Raw genomic sequence first — 19,493 nt, forward strand, 5'->3', positions numbered from 1 at the left:
TGTAAGTGCTTTGAAAGTAACTTCAATTTTTTTCCGAACGTTTACACATGCAAGTGTCAGTTCGAAAAAAATGAAGTTTCGACTATAATATGTATACACAACTGTCTGCAAGTTACTTGCATGTGTAATCATTAGGTAAGGAAGGTAGAACAGGTTCGAAAAAACCATAGAAAATCAACCCTGCACGTATGCCCGCTTTCTTTCAAAATTGGCAGTGGTGACAAACTTCGACTTTTGTTTATGTTTGTTTCATATAATATTCAATTTTCAAAATTAATAAAATGTTGAAAAAATAAATAGAAGGTTGTACAAAAGAGCAAATATCTTTTATGCGGATCTGCAAACAACGTTACTGCAAAAGATGCTGTTGTAGCAATGCAAATATGCTGGTTCGGGTATTATTTCAGTTATCTGGTTCGGGTTCCTCTGTATCCACACTCAAAAATTCTGCAACTTGGTCTGGTTGCGTCCATAAAGAATCATGAGACAGGTGAGGGAGTTCTTGACAGCTAAACAAATGAATGTGATGGGTATCGTGGCGTCAATTCGGACCCAATACGAATTTAGGCGCCTGCATCGTCCAAATCTTAACTCACCTAAAACTACTCGTGTTTGTCTTGGCAGATGACGTTCTTCTGCTGTGATGGTTGGGGAATTGTCCCCAAGTTCGGCATTCACACTGTATCAAGGGTTTTCCTGCGCGACTGCATCAGTGTGAATGCTATTCAAACCTGCCTGATAAGTTCGTTAATCTAGGGGTTCTCGACTATGCCTTTGGTCCTCATGAATATCTCTCCTGACGTGCCCGGGTTCTTGTAGACTGTCCATTAGATCGTAGCAGGGATTCTAACGGCGGTAGCAATCAAGCAGGCACTACAACAACATCATGTTGTTCTGATGCAACAGAAAAACTTCCACTTCCGGCAGGTTTTAATATTCGTCTACTGCGTAGTACTAACATTTGCATACCACGCTGGCGCCGCATAGCTTACCAAAGACCGGCCTATTGCTTTATAAGAGGAAGTATCAGGACACATTCTTGTGGACGAGTCTGAATCTAACCAAATACACAGAAATGTGGCTTACAGGCGTGCTTAACATTGTACCGCGGTAAGGACTACGTAAATCTTAAGCATGGGCTTACCCATGAATAAAATAATATCGCTATAAACAGAAGCACAATGAGTAGCTTTAAAAAATTGCAAAGAATCTTCGAACAATCTTGAACTTCACTTAACAAAAATGCCTAAGTTGTGTCGGGGAGTTACCGGAAGGTGGGGACCGATAAGTACCATCTTCCAACTTTATCTAAGATTGTCAGAAATATTATGATATGCAAAGTTTGCATCAACTCAGTATCTTGTTCCAACTACATATGATGACGGTACGAGAGCAGGTCTTAAACTGCACATTTCCGATTTTTTGTGTGGGAGGTGGACTGATATATACATAGTCCATATTCGAAACTGATGTATGTATGTATGTACTTCTTGTAGAAATATTACGATACAAAAAGTATGGACCAAATTGGTTACTTTCTTCGACAGATCCGTGACAGTGATGCGCACCATTTTTGCGAAAATTTTTGAAGTTTTGTGGTGCAGGTACCCGAATGTTTTTAAACGTGATCTAAATTTGGACAAAAACGAGCGCCAAATTTTTTTACCGAATTGGTTGATCTGTTCGAGATTTATCGCGCGCTAGTAGCTTTTTGGTCATTACTTTCATGTAATGTTCTCGGTCCATTTCACTTTTAATATATTATTGAACTCATTTCTCGCTCGTTAACATCATCTTTTGTGTAAAATTTATTTTTATTTCGACTAAAATTTGTTTTGTTTCAAATGAAAATTCTGTTATGTATGTATGTATGTGTGTATATACCCAGTTGTTCAATAAATAGCAATTGTCTACTTTTACATAGGCATGTAACTAGTTACTCATTGACCCTAGTTACTTTACACCCAAAAATGGCACACAAAATAGCATATAGCCTGCTTTTGCTACTGGAAATGGGCTTTCCTGCCTATCATGTCAATTCACTAGTTACAGGTAATGCGGTGTGTAATATATTGACTATTTTATAGACTACCGATGGATAGTGTAATCGACAACGTTTCTCTCTTGTAATCTCTTTTTTTTAACATTATTTCTCTTTTTGAAAACAAAATAGAATAAATGTATTGTCATTTTGTATAAAATTTATTTTTTATTCTGAATTAAAACAAAAAGTTTTTTTGTGCGTTTGATGTGCAAAAATGTATTGTTAAATGAAGATGCAACAAACATTTTATTGGGCTAAATTAAAAAAGGATGAATATTTTTAGAAGAATATTTGGTAAGTATAGATACTTTTTGGGACAATACATTTTTTAATTATCTCATTAAACTTTTATGCATTTTATTTCAGGTACATCTGAATTATTTGAAGCGCCCTTGAGATGCACATTCCCAGGACCAAATAAACATAAGCAACATAAGTCCCAGTATCAAGAATTCACGCATAAGTTTCAATATCAAGGAATTTAATGATTAACATTAAATTGTCCTCTATAATATATGTATGTACGTTTATCCACGGCATGTAATTAAATAAATATACAGATTAACTGTTATAATTGTGTTGTTCAAACTGGTATTCTGATTACAACTTACTAGTGATTTGGGCTATCATTTCTGACCACCGAATTGACTGGTTACTGGTAATGCACTGAGGAGACAACTGCCCTTCACATGACTATCGAATTGGGTGGTTACTGGTAATGCAGTGAGGGGACAATTGCCTTTCAAATGACTATCGAATTGGGTGGTTACTGGTAATGCAGTGAGGGGACAATAGACCCATTCCTATGACATCCCCATGTTAAATTCACCAGTCTATAGCATTGCGAGTAGATTGGGTGGTAACTAGGGGTGTATACCAGTAGCCAGCAGAATTGCTAGTTATTCTCTAGTTACCAGAACAACTGGGTATTTACTCTTTGAAATTTGTCACAATGTGAACAATCCAAACAAAACATATCAAAATCGGTTTGACACAAGTCGGTCACTAACGGAAAAAAATTGTAATCAGCTGTGAGCTCTGTCATACCTTTCTTATTATACCATGATCACTGGGAACCCTAACTTCCAATTTAATTAGAAATAGTAGATCAAAACATAAAATTGGGCTGTACCTTTATACGGGGACTACACCAAAAAGTGAGAGTGGTTGGTGCAGAAGTTTAATGACCACTGAGAACCATGGTAGAACAAATACAAGGTAAAGTTAATACTACAACAAATACAACTCGAACAACAACCACAAAGGAATTTGTTTTTGTTTGTAAACCTTAGTGTCAACGTAAATGTAAACAAAACAAGGAAATGTCTATAAATTATTGGAATTTAAAAAACTAATAATTTTTCACATTTGATTGAATATTTTGGAAAACATGAATGAAAACTCGTTAGATTTTCAATTTTAATGTTTCCATATCATTCCACTAAATGCATAATTTCTCGCAGAAAGTAGAATACTTGCAAAAATGTTTCGGGTCGCTGGTAATTCATTGAAAAAAGAGAAGATGTTTCAATTATTTGCTTTTGAAAACAAAAAAGCACATGTTTATTAGGGCTTCATTCTTTTCAAGTTTAAGAAAATACCACACATATTAACAAATATTGTACTGCCTCTATAAGCGGTGTTTTAGTGTGCGGCATGTCGTTCGGACCTGGAGGAGGTTACATGTCAATGATATGAAGCCGTCTTTATGGGAAATAGTTTTTTTTCTGATGAATAAATTTGTTCTTCAAAAATATATATCCTTAATATACATCGAACATAGAAATAAATACATAAAATGTCGAATGGAATTTGACACTAACACTACAACCCAGTTCAGTCAGCTGGGTATTGCTGCTACCTTTTCTTGTTCTACCATGACTGAGAACCTTAAATGTCAAATTACAGCTAGTTCGGTTAAAAATAGTAGCTGAAATTCTCAAAATACCGAAAATCGGGAGGTTAAGTTATATGGGGGCTATACCAAAACATTGACCTATGTTGACAGTGTTTGATGGAGAATGTTAATGAACACTGAGAACCTCAAATGTCAAATTACAGCTAGTTCGGTTAAAAATTGTAGCTGAAATTCTCAAAATATCAAAAATCGGGAGTTACCGTTAATGGGGGCTATACCAAAACATGGACCTATGGCCATATGTTTAGTGATCTAAATTTGTTGATCACTAGGAACCCTAAATGTCAAATTATAACTAATTCGGTTTGAAAATGTGACTAAAAACGTCAAAATACCTGAAATCGGGCGGTACCGTTATATGGGGGCTATAGCAAAACGTGGACCGATATAGCCCATCATTCACTTGACCTGCCTGCAAGCAAAAGACGCATCTTCCCAAAATTTCAGCGTCCTATCTCCATTTTTTTTTTTTTGGATTCTAGAGTGATTACCACAGACGGACGGACGGTCGAAGGGACATGCATTGATCGACTCAGAATTTCACGCTGATCAAGAATATATATACTTAAGGGGGTCGCAAATGATTATTTCAATGCGTTACAAACGGAAAAACAAACTAACAGCCTGTTTCACTATGTCGAAAGAAAATGAAACCGAAAAATTACTTAACTCGTGTATGGTTTTCAAATTTTGCAGTTGTTTCGAAGCAAGAACAAAGTCAATATTACCATGAAAAACAAAGTTTAGGTGTTTTTCATTCGCATTCATTTTCTTTCGACATAGTGAAACAGTCCCTTAATATACCCTCCATACTATGGTGGAGGGTATAATAATTAATATGTTAATAAAATAATCAATAAATATAGTGGGGAAGTTCCTGGAGTATTGAGAACTCCAAATGCCAAACTACAGCAAATTTGGCCTAAAAATTAAGGCAAAATCCCCAAAATACCAGAAGTCGGGTGGTACCGTTATATCGGGGCTATAGGAAAAAATGGACCCATATTGACGGTCGAAGGGACATGCATTGATCGACTCAGAATTTCACGCTGATCAAGAATATATATACTTAAGGGGGCTATATAATTTTAACAAAATTAAGTTACAGTGTTTTATTTATAAATGCACTTAAAAGTAGAAAATAATTTTTCATGATGGAATCTCTCAAATAAAACGCTTGCATTTGAATTAAAAATTGTGACAATATTGAACGGGAAGCGTTTTATTTGAGAGATTCCATCATGAAAAATTATTTTCTACTTTTAAGTGCATTTATAAATAAAACACTGTTACTTAATTTTTTTAAATTATATACTTATTTTCTAGTTTTTAGTGCATTTAAAAGTAGAACACTGAAACTCGAAATCAAAGTTACAGCCATTTCGGCCCAAAAATTAAGACAAAAAACACTTGAAATCGGGTGGAGCCGTAATATGGGGGCTATACCAACACCTGGACCTGTGACACAATTTTTGGTGGAGAAATTTCTGTACCACTGGGATCTCCAAATGCCAAGTTACACGCAATTCGGTATAAAAATGAAGATAAAATCCTTAAAATATGGGGCTATACCAAAACCTGGACCTATGTCCATAATTTTTAATGGGTACGTTTCTGTACCATTGGAAACCCTAGTTGTCAAAAAACAGCCAATACGGGCTTAAAATGACGATAAAATACCTTAAATCGAGTGGTACCGCTGGATGGGAGCTACAGGAAAAAATGGACCCATATTGGTTTTGGTTTCATATTCATGTATTGTCATCCAAATCTGAAAAGTGTACAAAGTTTTAGTTCGATTGGTCAACTACAACTGTGTGAAAATTGAGTTACCAGATTTAAAAAGCAAATTAGATAAAAAACTGTAAAACAGTGTAAAAATGGACCAATATTAGTTTTGATTTCATATTCATGTATTGTCATCCATATCTGAAAAGTGTGCAAAGTTTTAGTTCGCTTGGTCAATTACAACTGTGTTAAAAATGAGTTACCAAATTTGAAAAGCATGTAAAATTGAACACTGTACAACACTGTAAAAATGGACCAATATTGGTTTTGATTTCATATTCATGTATTGTCATCTAAATCTGAAAAGTTTGCAAAGTTTTAGTTCGATTGGTCAACTGTAACTGTGTGAAAAATGAGTTACCAGATTTGAAAAGCAAAATACCGGAAATCGGGTGGTACCGTTATATGGAGGCTATACGAAAAATGGACCCATATTGATTGTCATTTAAATCTGAAAAGTGTGCAAAGTTTTACTTCGATTGGTCAACTGCAACCGTTTTAAAAATCAGTTACCAGATTTGAAAAGGGGGTTAAGTTAGACACCGTAAAAACACTGTAAGAATGGACCAATATTGATTTTGATTTCATATTCATGTATTGTCATCCAAATCTGAAATGTGTGCAAATTTTAAGTTGGATTGGTCAACTGCAACTGTGTGAAAAATTAGTTACCAGATTTGAAAAGCAAATTAGATAAAACACTGTAAAACAGTGTAAAAATGGACCAAAATTGGTTTTGATTTCATATTCGTGTATTGTCATCCAAATCTGAGAAGTGTGCAAAGTTTTAGTTCGATTGGTCAACTGCAATCGTGTTAAAAATTAGTTACCAGATTTGAACTAAACACACACCAAGGCAAGTTAAATAAAACACTGTAAAAACAAAGTTTAGGTGTTTTTCATTCGCATTCATTTTCTTTCGACATAGTGAAACAGTCCCTTAATATACCCTCCATACTATCGTGGAGGGTTGAATAATTAATATGTTAATAAAATAATCAATAAATATAGCTAAAAGTTGCTGAAAGAATTTTTCCCAGCAACATTTAGCAAGTTCGATCAGCTGTTTTTTAATCATCTGCTAATGGTCAGCTGTTCAATGTTTATCTAATTTCTGTGGAAAAAATACTATAAATATTACGATTCAGCTATATTTATTGATTATTTTATTAATATATTAATAATTTTTTATTTATTTTGCTTAAAATTGAAGAACTTTTTCATTGCTTTGCAGTTAGTTTCTCTTTCATGCATTGGCGTCAATGTTTTTGTTTTGGTTATCAACTGTTATCTTCCTAAAGATTACTAGATTACTTACTGTCTTTTTACTTTTTTCTCTATTTTCGTATCAAATAGAAAAAGCTCTCTTATGCCATGTTCATACCAGCATTTGAATAACGTCGTTCGTTCTCATAATTACGTACACGAATTAACCCGTTCATACGACAAGGTACATCATTCGTAGCAACATGATTCATATTTTTATAGTTTTTGTTTACTGATTTTAAAGAAAGTTTCAGCCAAAAGACGAGTAAAGTTAATTGATATGAACTGAAAAAATATTTGTCCTTCTTTCAGATATCTATTTAATATTAAATTATAAAGTTTCATTCATGTTTTCTATTTTTTCTCACAATTTTGGTGTTTTCAGTTTATTTTCAAATATTTCTATTTTAAAAATTAACGAGAGAGAGAGGCCTGCCAAAATAACTTTTTGGTATTTGATTTTTGTTTCTAAATTTGTACGCGAATTTGAAACGATGGACAAGAAATGTAAATGCAATGAAAGAGAAGACAAAATTTGCTATGATTTGAATGTATACTAGTTGTTAAACCGTTTACTTTTCATTCATATTTTGCAGTTTTTCTAAAAATGTTTGGGTTTTTAATAAATTTTTAAATTTTGTATTTTTCCTGTAATAATTAATTTATTTCGATAAATTCTCTCATTTGTTAGAGATGGGACATATTTTATCGTCGTTCTGAGAGTGATTTTACACTCTGAAAAGAAGTTACTGAATAATAATTACTGAAAAAGTAAAAAGACACAACTAATGTTTCAATCAGGTTATCAGATGTTAGCTTTGTTCCTTTAGGGGTCGATCATCGATAACAATTATCGTTGAGTGGCGTTGCCAGTTGTCAAAATTGATCCACGTATGGCAACTCTCAACTGAAGTTGCGAATCTCAGTTGACGAAGCGGCTGTTTTTCAGCAACCACAAATTTTCAGTTGCAGTGAACATTTTCGAAGAAACAAGAAGTAAAATAGAAGGAAAAATAAACATTTTGTTAACAATTATTGATACTTTGCATCATTAATTAATTTTGTGTATCAATATGGTGAAAATAACGACAAAGCAACAGTTCGAAATATTAATTGATAAACTGACTGAAAATTCAAACTTAGCCCGAGGAGTTCGGGTTTTTGAGAGAGTCTGGATTCACTTTAAAGCAAAGTTGAAAAAGATAATGCCCCAAAATAAAATAAACTTCAACGACACTGGTGGTGGTCCATCACAATAAGTGAATTTATCGCCTTTGGAGCGGACAGCAGCAAATCTTTTGCAAATGAATTTGGTGACATACTTTTGATATGGAATTCTAGTGGCACGACGAAGATAGATGATGATGAAAGGCCGAACATCATCTCATAGCAAGACACTAACTTATGTGCTTTCATTCGATTGCATGTAGGTTGGTGTTATTTCATTTAAACAAAAATGAAGACTTGTCTTCATGTTTAAATGGTACAATGGATGAAATATGCTGTTAAAGAACCAAAGAGATGATACTATGAAAAATACTTAGTATTTTTTCAAAGTTTATATTTCTTTGGTTCTATTTTTTATAACAAAGATATTGTTGGAAATTATTCCAGAAATATGCAAAATTTTACATAGCGAATGTATCAAAGTGTTCAGTCATATTCATAGTGACTTCTATATGTCATTGCCAAGAGTAAATTTGTTTCAAAATGTTGTGCCATCGACTTAGTCATATATTCCATAGTCATATGTCCATATTATTCTAAGTAAGCAATGAACTTTAAAATAAATGGATTTAACACTCGAATGGGTAAACGGCGGGAGTAGAAATTACTTCCAACATGTAGCTAAGAGTTCAGCCATCACCTTAGTGGCTTTCATTAATAAATATGGCAGATTCCTACTGTCCCTATTTGAACTAGCCGCCCTAGCTAAAATATTTGTAGAAAAATCTAAAAAAATATAAAAAATCATCGTAGATTACCACAAAAATATGTCGAAAAATTCATTTTTCGACTAAGCATTCAGGTTCAGTTTAAGTACAAATGACGAACATCCTCCTTTGGACCCATAATGTATGTGCACATGTGCTCCATCTATATAGCCAACTACACCAGGGAATTTCGTTTTTGAATAAAAATGGTTTTTATTTTGCCTTTTTTCCTCCTCTGTCATCTTCAAAACGATCCAATTTTGGCACAATTTGTCCTCTATCAAGTGGACAGCTTCCTTCAATACTCTCGACAATGTAGATTGAGCAATGCAATTGTTGAAATCATTGCCATGGGACTTTTGAAAACTTCCGTCCTCAAAGAATCGCAACGCTGCGCACACCTTTAAAAGTGGTGGTATTGCTGTTGATCTGTAACTTTGAAGTCATCCTTTAACGTTTGCACCATGTAAACTACGGCATCCTTTGGCAATCGAAAAAACGCCTTAAACCTGAAATAAATTACTGATTATACAGATCTTTCCACATGATCATCAGCTTACAGTGCAGATGGCAATTCCAATGGATTCGACTTGTCCCTCAAATTTCTTCTAATAGATGCAATGTCCTGTACATTTTCTTCATCATCAAAAATTAATTCCACCAAACTTATCATTTTTTGTAAAACTTGACGATCCGAAGATTCAATGGGCAGGTTATATTCCAATCTTGGGTTGTTTTCCAAATTTGCTCGAAAACTCAGCCAAAATATTAAAATATTGTCCAGAATACACAAAAGAGTTATCCAAAGCGCAATTATTTTTAAAAGGTTTTTTTTTGCGAATAGAGGTCACAAGTTTGAAAAAAACACTGATCGATAACATGTTTATCGACCACCCAGTTGAGTTGACATTAATGGTACAACATTTCGTCTCAGTCGCGCAGACAACTGACAACGCAACTCAAGTTTAGTGGCAATAGAAGATAGACCCATTAAAAGAGAAAAGTGTCAAAATTTCTCAAAATTGCTCTCTCATGAACATTTTTACTAGAAAAGTAAAGGAACGGAAAAATGGTAGATCTGGTAGCAATGACAAAAAGAAACATAAAAATCAATTTCCGTCTTTTATTTCACAGTTTTTAATTTAGTTTTGTCAGCGTTCGACTTTTTCTTCTGTTTTTCGTTAATTTTTTCTTCATTGTGAATTAATCGTCAAACAAATGTCGAAAAATCAGTTCTGCCATTTTTTACCTGCAGAAACTTTGCTGGTAGCCTGCGGAAGAAGAGAAAGGCACTCTCTTAAAAATCGCTGCCAGTTTCACCACTTTTTGGGGTTAAGGAACGCTTTGCAGGTTAAAAATGGTAAAAGTGGTAACCTCAGGTAAGTAAAGGAACACAGCTTTTATGTGCTTTTCAGATTTTTGAATTAAAAATGTCATTATATTTGTACTGTTCTCCGTTTTCCTCAAATTTTCTCACAATTCAGAACTCTTTGAGATTCCCTCATTCTCCATTTCCTGGCTTATGTGTCCCTATTGGATACCAATTCACATTGCATAGAAACAAGAAGAGGAAGCAGATACATCTTTAACACAACAAATAATATAGCAAATTATTAATTTAATGTTTTTCCAGCAGATTAAAATCCTCTTTTTGAGTATATTCGGTCTATTTAGAAGGGCATTATGTTGCTTTTCTAGAAAAAGGAAACCCAGCTATTCAGAGCCAATGAATAATGTCGTTGTAATCCAATCTAATTATGTTATTCCTCCTATTTCTACAAATGTGGTAAGAAAAAATACAATTTTACAATATTTATTTAAGTTTGTTTTTACTGATTATTTGTGCATTTATTAAAGACGGCACCTGAACGCGATTGGAACTCATGGGATGACAGTCCCCGATCTGTACAAGAGCACATTGAACAATACCGACAACAAATTGCTAAACCACCTACTCCACAAGCTGAAATAAATGAACCAGACTTCTTTAAGGTACATATAAATACCAAGGTATTTAAATAGGTAGTGGATATTTGGAATATGTTATGTCAAACATTTTCTTTATGTTGTTGGAAAATCAACAACAACAATAATAACATTGCTTCAAAGGGGGGCTGGAAGGATACCACTACCTGTTTAATATGCCTTGGACACTATATAGGTAAATAATGTTGTTTATATATATATATATATATCTATAGGAATTGACTCCCGTAATAAAACCGCAACCGAAATATTACTTGGCAGATGACACACAGGAACAGCAAGACTTCTCCCGACTGCAAGCTGCAAAAACCGATGTGCCCATAGCTATGAATGTACTATTTATTACAGATTATTTATTTAAAATTATTTTTACTCATTCTCCGTTACTTATGTTTATTTAGGCCGATTTGGAAGACTGGGAAGATGAAGATACCGGTGACTGGGAGGAAATGGATAATGAGCAAACAAAACAATTGATTCGAGAAAAACGTCGCGAAATGAGAAATATGCGTCAAAAGTCACTTAAATATAAACAAATGGCAGACAACATTCCCGCTAATGACCTTAATGCGTCCAGAGTTATTTCGTAGTACTGGTTTAAGTTATATGCAATATATTCGTACCTTAGTTGTTTTTTTCTCTTTTTCATTCTTGTGTTTACACCTTATTTTAAGTCAAGTTTATCTTAAAAGATTTCATCATTATAGACTAATATGTATATGGAATTGATTAAGAACCAATAGATTTGAAATGTTTAGTTCCAAACAAAAAATACATACATACCATATACACTTCTGAAATTATTTCATTCATTGCTGTTTACGTTTGAAACTGTAATGCTTAAATGTACAGTATGATCTGGCGATTCGATGGTATGTATAGTCCAATTTACATATGCACATTAAATGATTTCGTTTTACGAAATCCTAGAATCAAATGAAGTGCATTTACATCTGTTTTTTTGCGTCATTTGCTTACAGACACAATCGCACATACACACATATACAATAACACAAACACACGCACACAATATATTTATTCAGAAAAAAATAGGAATTTCAACACAAATGTGTATCAAATAACTTAATTATTAATTCCAAAAACAAAACACATATGCTCTGTTCCAGAACCTGCAAGAAGCTACTATTTTTTACTACGATAGCATTTTTCCCTTTATGTTATCGGAAAAAATATTAAAAAGTAGTAGCTTCTTGCAGGTTCTGGAACAGAGCAATAATTTTTGCAAGTTGTTAACCATTTATTTTCACTTTTGTCATCGTTTGAGTATTTTTGTTTTTCTACAACACACACAAACAAAGACATCATAAAACAGTTGCATTTTTTGGTAGTTTATGACGAAAAAGCAGGGTTGCATATAATAGTATGGTGTTTTCGTGCGTTGTTTAGAATAAATGACGTAGCTATCGTCATTTATTTTTGTATGGTAAATGACGCAAAATGTTGCCTGTTTTAGCAAATAAATGACGAAACAGCTCTAAATGACGAAAAATTTGCTAATGTAAATTGGACATATGAGATTAGATTAGAATCACACTCAACAGTTTCGTAACGACCCTGTAGGAAATGTCAATAGTGAATCTGGGGCCTAATTATGTGAGTCGATTCGATCGAGAAATTACTCGAGAATTTGTTTTCGACACGATAAAGAAACGGCATTATAAGTCTCGATCGAAAACGTTTAAGCATTGTTATCGATTTTTTCGATAGTAACCGGTAATCGAACTGTGAAAACCGGTAATCGAACTGTGAAAGCCTAAATTTTCTTTAAGGAACATAATTATAGGTAGATGCCGAAAAAGTATTTATTTTAAAACAAAAACGAAAAAGCATTATTATGAATGAAAAATGTAAATTTTTGTGAAATTTTTTGAAAAATACTTTGAATAATAATTTCGGAATAAAGTTGTGGTATGAAAATAAGAACATTATTAATGTTTGGAAATCCTTTTTTAAATTGTTGTGACATATTGATAATGCATCTACCTTAATAAACGTACGGTTGTTTTGGCAGAATTATTAGAAACATTCTTGATTGGCGCAATTTTTATAAAAAATGAACATAAAATAATAAAATGGATCCATCTGTGTTATTCTTGTTATCTTCTTCTGACGAAGAAGATGACAACATTAATTTAATTCGTAAACAAATTCGTTCACACAGTGAACCTTTATCTTTACCGGAAGCTGCGTATGTGTTTTAATGTATAAATCATAAATTGATCAATTTAAAATGTATATTATATTTCTTCGCAGATTTCTACAGAGATTCAGGCTGACAAAAGAGGCTTTCCGTTATGTACTTTCTTGTTTGGAATTTTCGTTCCAAAGTTCAAAATCTGTCCCCCCAATTTTGCAGTTGGCAGCAACGTTGTCCCTTTTGGGAAGTGGCGGTTTCCAATATACTATAGGGAATGATTTAATTTTAGGTCTGTGTCAGAGTGTTACATCAAAAATTGTTAAACATGTTGTAAATGAAATGGAGCGAAAACTATGCCCACAAAATATACGATTTTCTCCAGAGCAATCTACTATATGTAAGGAATCATTTTATACCAAATATGGAATTCCTGGAGGTTCGTATATAATATTTAATATATCATGCAATAATTAACAAAATTATATTAGTAATTGGATGTGTTGGCGGAACCCATTTTGGCCTACAAAAACCAACGGAAAATGAGCATATGTTCTTTAACAGAAAAGGCTATCACAACCTTAACTCTATGATAGTAAGTTTTGTTTATAGAAAATGTTATTTTCATCAAATTTTATTTACATGACTATAGATTTGCGATCATGAATATACAATTTTGGCTATATGTTCCAAATATGGCGGTGCGGCGCACGACTTATTATTATTCTTACTTTATTCAGAAATCTTCACATTTATTAACTAATTTATCTGTATTTTGCATAAACGAAAGCAAGATTCAATTTGCACATTACTTTTCTTGCATTTTCTTTCCTTTTGCTTGTTTACGATTGGTAATGTAGCAACGAGAAATGTCTCGCAGAAAATTGATCGATAACTCGATAATTTTACTCGATACCGACTGTTATCATACCAACTTTGGGTACTCGGTTCGAAAAAACTCGATATCGACTCACATAATTAGGCCCCTGTACTGACTTACTACTGACATTGTCAACAGTACTACTGACAAACTGTAGACAACTAATGTAATTTCCTATAGACATTTTGTATGAACGTGTCATTCGAAAGTCAGTACTGACAATGGAACTAGTATGTCAATAGTAAGTCAGTAGTTCCTGAGGAACCATGTGTTGACATTGGAGGTAGTGAGTCAGTATAGACATTGGAGGTAGTAAGTCAGTATAGACATTGGAGGTAGTGAGTCAGTATAGACAATGGAGGTAGTGAGTCAGTATAGACATTGGAGGTAGTAAGTCAATAGTACCAGATTTTCAATACTCAATTTTGGAACTTTTCATAGATAAAACAGCTATATAGTACATTTAATAAGAAGATGAAGCTACACATTTGTTTAAATACTATATTTCATTAAAGAATAAAACAAATCATATTGAAAATGCTAAAAATTCACAAATTGCGTATTACAGTATTTTTATATTTTTAAATGGCTAAGCCAAAGATTCCACATAAGTAAAAATTAGTAAATAAAGACAATTGGTCTGTTCCAGAACTGCAAGAATCTACTAATTTTTACTATTCTTTCCGATAACATAAAGGAAAAAATGTTATCGTAGTAAAAAATAGTAGCTTCTTGCAGGTTCTGGAACAGAGCATATGTTTTCAAGGCTGCTTAAACATTTTAACATATAAATAATAAAAAACGTTTTCGTTTTATTTTCTTGGCCAAGTCGCACCAATGACTTGTCTGCTTAAAATAGTTCTTCTTCTGTTGCACTTAACGTCTTGTCAGACGATTCGCTGAATGTTGATATAACATCTAGGAATTGAAAAGAATAAACATGTATAAATAAACATAAATAAAAAATATGTCCTTAAATTTGCTTGCCTATTACAGCTGTATAACATTGGAACCAATAACTCTTTTCCTTTGAAAATCCTTAGATACATGCAAAGGCTACGTGAACAACAATCCATATATATTGAAAGTCATGTATAATAAGTCACTCTTTGAATAATCAGCACATGTTGAGTTACTACTCTTTGGACTTTTTTTATTGTTTTTTTTTTTTTCTTCTTTAACTGTTTTTATGGCTGGGGAGCCGAAGAAATATATCTGCATTTAAATAATAATTATTTGTTATATATTAATGTAATTAATATACCAAATTATCATTATGTAATTGTATGATCGCTAAAACCCGAATACGGAATGGCAAATAAAGAAGAAGAAAAAAAATGTATTTAAGTAAATTAAATTGAATTTATTATTTTATAACTCAGGTTTTTTTTTGTCTTGAGATACGTTTAATTGGCCATTGAGGCTTTGTATCATATATGAATTTTGAAATAAATAAATAAATAAAAAATCTCACAATTGTGTTTTGCCAAATAATTCTTCAACATTGTAATTCATTATTATGTTTAGTTGCATTCAGCTTTTCCAGCGAGACGGGACAATATATACATCAGGCTCCACAATCGTCTCTAAAGGTTCCACATAATGTCTAGTTGTCGAAATTTCACCACAAATGTTAGTCGCCTCAGAATTCGTACTTTGCTATAGAATTGTTTACATGTCACATGTCGTTTATATTTTCTTTCGGTCATACTTGTTATTGAAATTATATGCTTTAAGTTTTCACGATATTTTATTGCTTTTAACAAAAACACTTTTTTCACCAACCGCAAAAATTATTTTACGCCAAACAATTAAGAAAATTAAAAAAAGATGCTTCGTTTGGCTATCATCTGTCAATATACACAATGCTTCTTCTTATTAAGGTAAAGGTATCAATAGTTGACAACCTGGTGACAAAGTGTTGACTTTGTCACCGTATTAGTAGACAAAGTGGCGACATGTCAACACATGACCCCACACTTCCTACAGGGTTTTTAATGATAAAAGTGTCAAAAGAGCAAACTGTCGAAAATTAGTTCCACATACATATTTTTCCAAAATGTACGGGAACGGAAAAATGACAGAAACGTCAAGAAAACTGGAACAAATGTCAAAGTCAGCGAATCAACCAATCAGAAGCCGGCAAACATGTTGCACATTTTTACTCGCCCAAATTTGTCGTGTAAAAAGTTTCTAAAGAGAAAGCTATTCAGCGCCATTTTTGTTCAATGAGAAGTGAACATTTTGCAACTTTTTTGGTGTACTGGAACGCATTTTGGGACAAAATGTGCAAAATGTATAAAAACTTTTTTGTTTTGGAACGAAGCTTTTGTCTTTTGTAGCATGCTATATCCCATGGCAGAACTACCAGGTAGTGGTATCACACCAGCTGATCGAATATGAAAAGTCAAATCCCTTTATAAAAAAATTATTTTTGTTGTAATTTCCCCAACAACATAAAGAAAGTTTTGACATAACATATTCAAAATTTTACGATGCCACTACCTGGGTAATTGTGCCATGCTATACCCTTAAAAAATCGAAAGAAATACATTCGTAAATCCCAGAACGGATTTCTTGGTTTAAATAACACTTATTTTTTGATACGACAAATCGTTACGTACGGCGCATGCCACAATTACCCAGGTAGTGGCTCGTAAAATTTTGAATATGTTATGTCAAAATTTTCTTTATGTTGTTGGGGGAATTACTACAAAAATATTTTTTTTTTATGGATTTCCTTGGTAATTGTGCCATGGTATGGCGTAATACGACAAATCGGTATTAGTATGGCGTTGAAATACAAGGAAAGAGTCGTGACCGATTTTGTAAACGACAGCATAAAAACATAAACGCAAAACATAAAACTTTGCGTGTGCGCTCAAAAAAACAAACTACATGTATTTTTAATTGAAAACAAAAACAAACACATGTATTTTTTTAACGCACACGCAAAGTTATAGGTTTTGCCCTATAAAAACAAGTAAAAAAGTATCAGTCGCCTTGGCCATCTCTGTCGGCCTCCTCAGCCTGTGTATATTGAAACAATTTTCTTCCAAAAACTTTTGTATTTAGAGGGTTTTTAAAATTTTGGGCGTATGAAACGACAAAATGTTGATTAGGATTAAAGAGCAAAAGTATTGCGGAGGAAATACTTAAAGGAATGGATCGACATTGACCATTATGGAAGTGGATCTCCAGCTACTACATATGGTACCATAGAAGGTTTTTACACCCTTCGGGCTGTTTGCTCAAGAAGTGTGGATTTGCCCCTGAAAAGACTTTTACCTTCGTAATTGAGTGCAAGTTGCTTCAACAAAAATCAAAGTGATTCGATAGCAGTTCTTAAAGTGAACTTATCCGAAATTTTGGTTGGGAGGTACTGGATGAAGTGGACAAACATAGTCCATATTTGAACCTGATCTATATTTGGTAGATATATTAGGATGTGTAAAGTATGTACCAATTCGGCCACTCCCTTCAAAAGTTACCGTACGAACAATTTTTTCGAACATTTTTGAAATTTTGTGGAAGAGGTACCTGAAGGAATGGACCGATGTGGCTTATCTTCGAACTTAAACTATTTTTGGACAAAATATTACTAAGGCCAAATTTTGGACCCAATCGGCAGATCCGTTCGAGATCTATCTTGCGCTCCAACCACTTCACACGGTGTCATAGGGGTTTTGTGCAACTTTCAGGCTATTTTCTCAGGAAGTATGGACTTGCCCCTGATGAAACTTGTACCGTCGTATGGGGGACAGTGAATACAAGTTGCTAAAACAAAAATCAAAGCTATTCTAGAGGAGTAGTGCGATTCTCTAACTCATTTTTTGAGTTACCGACAATTGTCGGTAAAATTAATATGCTTATAATTTCGGTAATTAACGATATTTTTCGGTAAGTTAGCGACCAATAAAAAGTAGTCGTAAAGTTCTACCGACAGCAAAAGTGTTGTCAACTTTTATTTGAACTTTTCATTCACAATTTTGCGTTTTAATTTTACCAACATTTGTCGTTAACTCAAAAAATGAGTTAGAGAATCGCACCGCTGGTCCTAAACTTATCCGAAATTTTGTGTGGGAGGTACGCGAAGGAGTGGACCGATTGAGTCCATATTGGAACCTCATCTACGTCTGGTAGACATTTCACGAGTTGCAAATTATGGACCGAATCGGTTACTTCCTTCAAGAGTTATCGTACGTACAAATTTTCCGAACATTTTCGAACTTTTGTGGGGGAGGTACCGGAAGGAGTGGACCGATATAACCCATCTTCGAGCTTAAACTAAGTTTGGACAAAATATTACGAAAGCCAAATTTTGGATCGAATCGGTTGATCCGTTCGAGAGTTATCGTGCGCTCCAGCCAGACAGACAGACAGACGGACATTGCTCAATCGACTACAAATTGTCTGAAACAAATTTCGTCCAAACATACTTGGGGTCTAAAACCATTATTTCTATATACCCTCGTTAGCATAAATGCTGAGGGTATAATAAAAAGAAATCAATTATTAAAATATATTGGAAAATAACTATAATAAATACAAATTTTACTATTTTTATACATTTCCATAAGATAAATTTCGTGCTTTTATCAGATGGGAAACTTTCTATTGAAAATCCTCATACCTATAACGATTCATGCAATGCAAATTTCTTAGTTCTTGTACAAAAGGTGATTTCAAACGAATTGTTTTACAATTAAAAAATATATATTTTTTAATTTTGTATGAGCAAAAAATTGTTGTTGTAAATTTTAAGTGGTACCAAAAAATATCCCTTCTACAACGACTACGCCAAACACTTATTTTGATTGTAAAAACTGTAGGGTTAGATTTTCTTCTGAATTAAAAGTTTAAAAATGATCTACTAATAATTCTAATAATTTTTGTTACCAAAAGAATTCTTTAAAAATTAAAATTTTTGTTGTTTGTACAAGAACACACATAATACCAATTAGACGTTACGACACGTCAGCTTGCAATTTTGGATACGACAACGCCAACCGTAATAAGGGTGATTACATTAAGTAAATAAGTTCACTTATTAAATTTAAAACAAATATTGTATAATCACATATATCCGAACATCAGAAGATCAAATAAAATCATTCCAGTCGATGACCAAGTTTGGTGGCTTTACGTGATACCAAATTTTCTATTCGGTCTCAGAGGAAACTGTCAACACAACTGAAGTTTGGTCGTAATCCTCAATAAGCTTGTAGATAACGCCAAATTATAAAAAGAAGATTTTTGTTTGCTGATAGGGCGAATCAAGATCGCCAACTCCTTAAAACAGTTAAAACAAGAAAAGTGTCATACCTGGGACATATCATGAGAAATGATACAATATATTCTTCTGCAAAAAATTATCAAAGGATCAGTTGATGGAAGACCATGCAGAGGAAGAAAAGAAGTTTCTTGGCTGAAAAATATTCTGACATGGACCGGACATCAAAATGAAAGAAGTTTATTGAATGCCGCCAAAAACAGACGTCTATATTTATAAAAATCCATTT

At 33.3% G+C, this 19,493-nt stretch overlaps 2 protein-coding genes across 2 annotated transcripts in view; one reads left to right on the forward strand and one right to left on the reverse strand.

Moving 5' to 3' along the window:
* The window catches only part of LOC141399475 (uncharacterized), a 107,360-nt gene extending 95,154 nt beyond the window's left edge, over positions 1–12,206 (reverse strand). The window contains exons 1-2 of the mRNA XM_073978322.1: positions 12,192–12,206; positions 11,720–11,862 (exon numbers count right to left, since the gene is read on the reverse strand). The gene's annotated coding sequence lies outside the window, so the exon portion shown is untranslated. The remainder of the gene's footprint in view (positions 1–11,719; positions 11,863–12,191) is intronic.
* Positions 10,482–11,736, forward strand: LOC141399479 (uncharacterized). The gene is made up of 4 exons (XM_073978332.1): positions 10,482–10,736; positions 10,808–10,942; positions 11,152–11,268; positions 11,338–11,736. Exons 1-4 carry the CDS (start codon positions 10,572–10,574, stop codon positions 11,524–11,526), a joined length of 606 nt encoding a protein of 201 aa, XP_073834433.1. The 5' UTR covers positions 10,482–10,571; the 3' UTR covers positions 11,527–11,736.
* Positions 12,207–19,493: the final 7,287 nt, after the last annotated feature.

The sequence above is a fragment of the Musca autumnalis genome, unplaced genomic scaffold, assembly GCF_047663935.1.
Source record: "Musca autumnalis isolate F117 unplaced genomic scaffold, ASM4766393v1 scaffold_3, whole genome shotgun sequence".
NCBI lineage: Eukaryota > Metazoa > Arthropoda > Insecta > Diptera > Muscidae > Musca > Musca autumnalis.

Bases quoted from the DNA above. Each gene is read 5' to 3' on its own strand.
- LOC141399479 (XM_073978332.1), top strand. From the start codon at position 10,572: ATGTTTTTCCAGCAGATTAAAATCCTCTTTTTGAGTATATTCGGTCTA. The intron at 10,737-10,807 runs GTAAGAAAAAAT...CATTTATTAAAG, and splicing joins CTCCTATTTCTACAAATGTG to ACGGCACCTGAACGCGATTG. The intron at 11,269-11,337 runs GTACTATTTATT...ATGTTTATTTAG, and splicing joins ATGTGCCCATAGCTATGAAT to GCCGATTTGGAAGACTGGGA.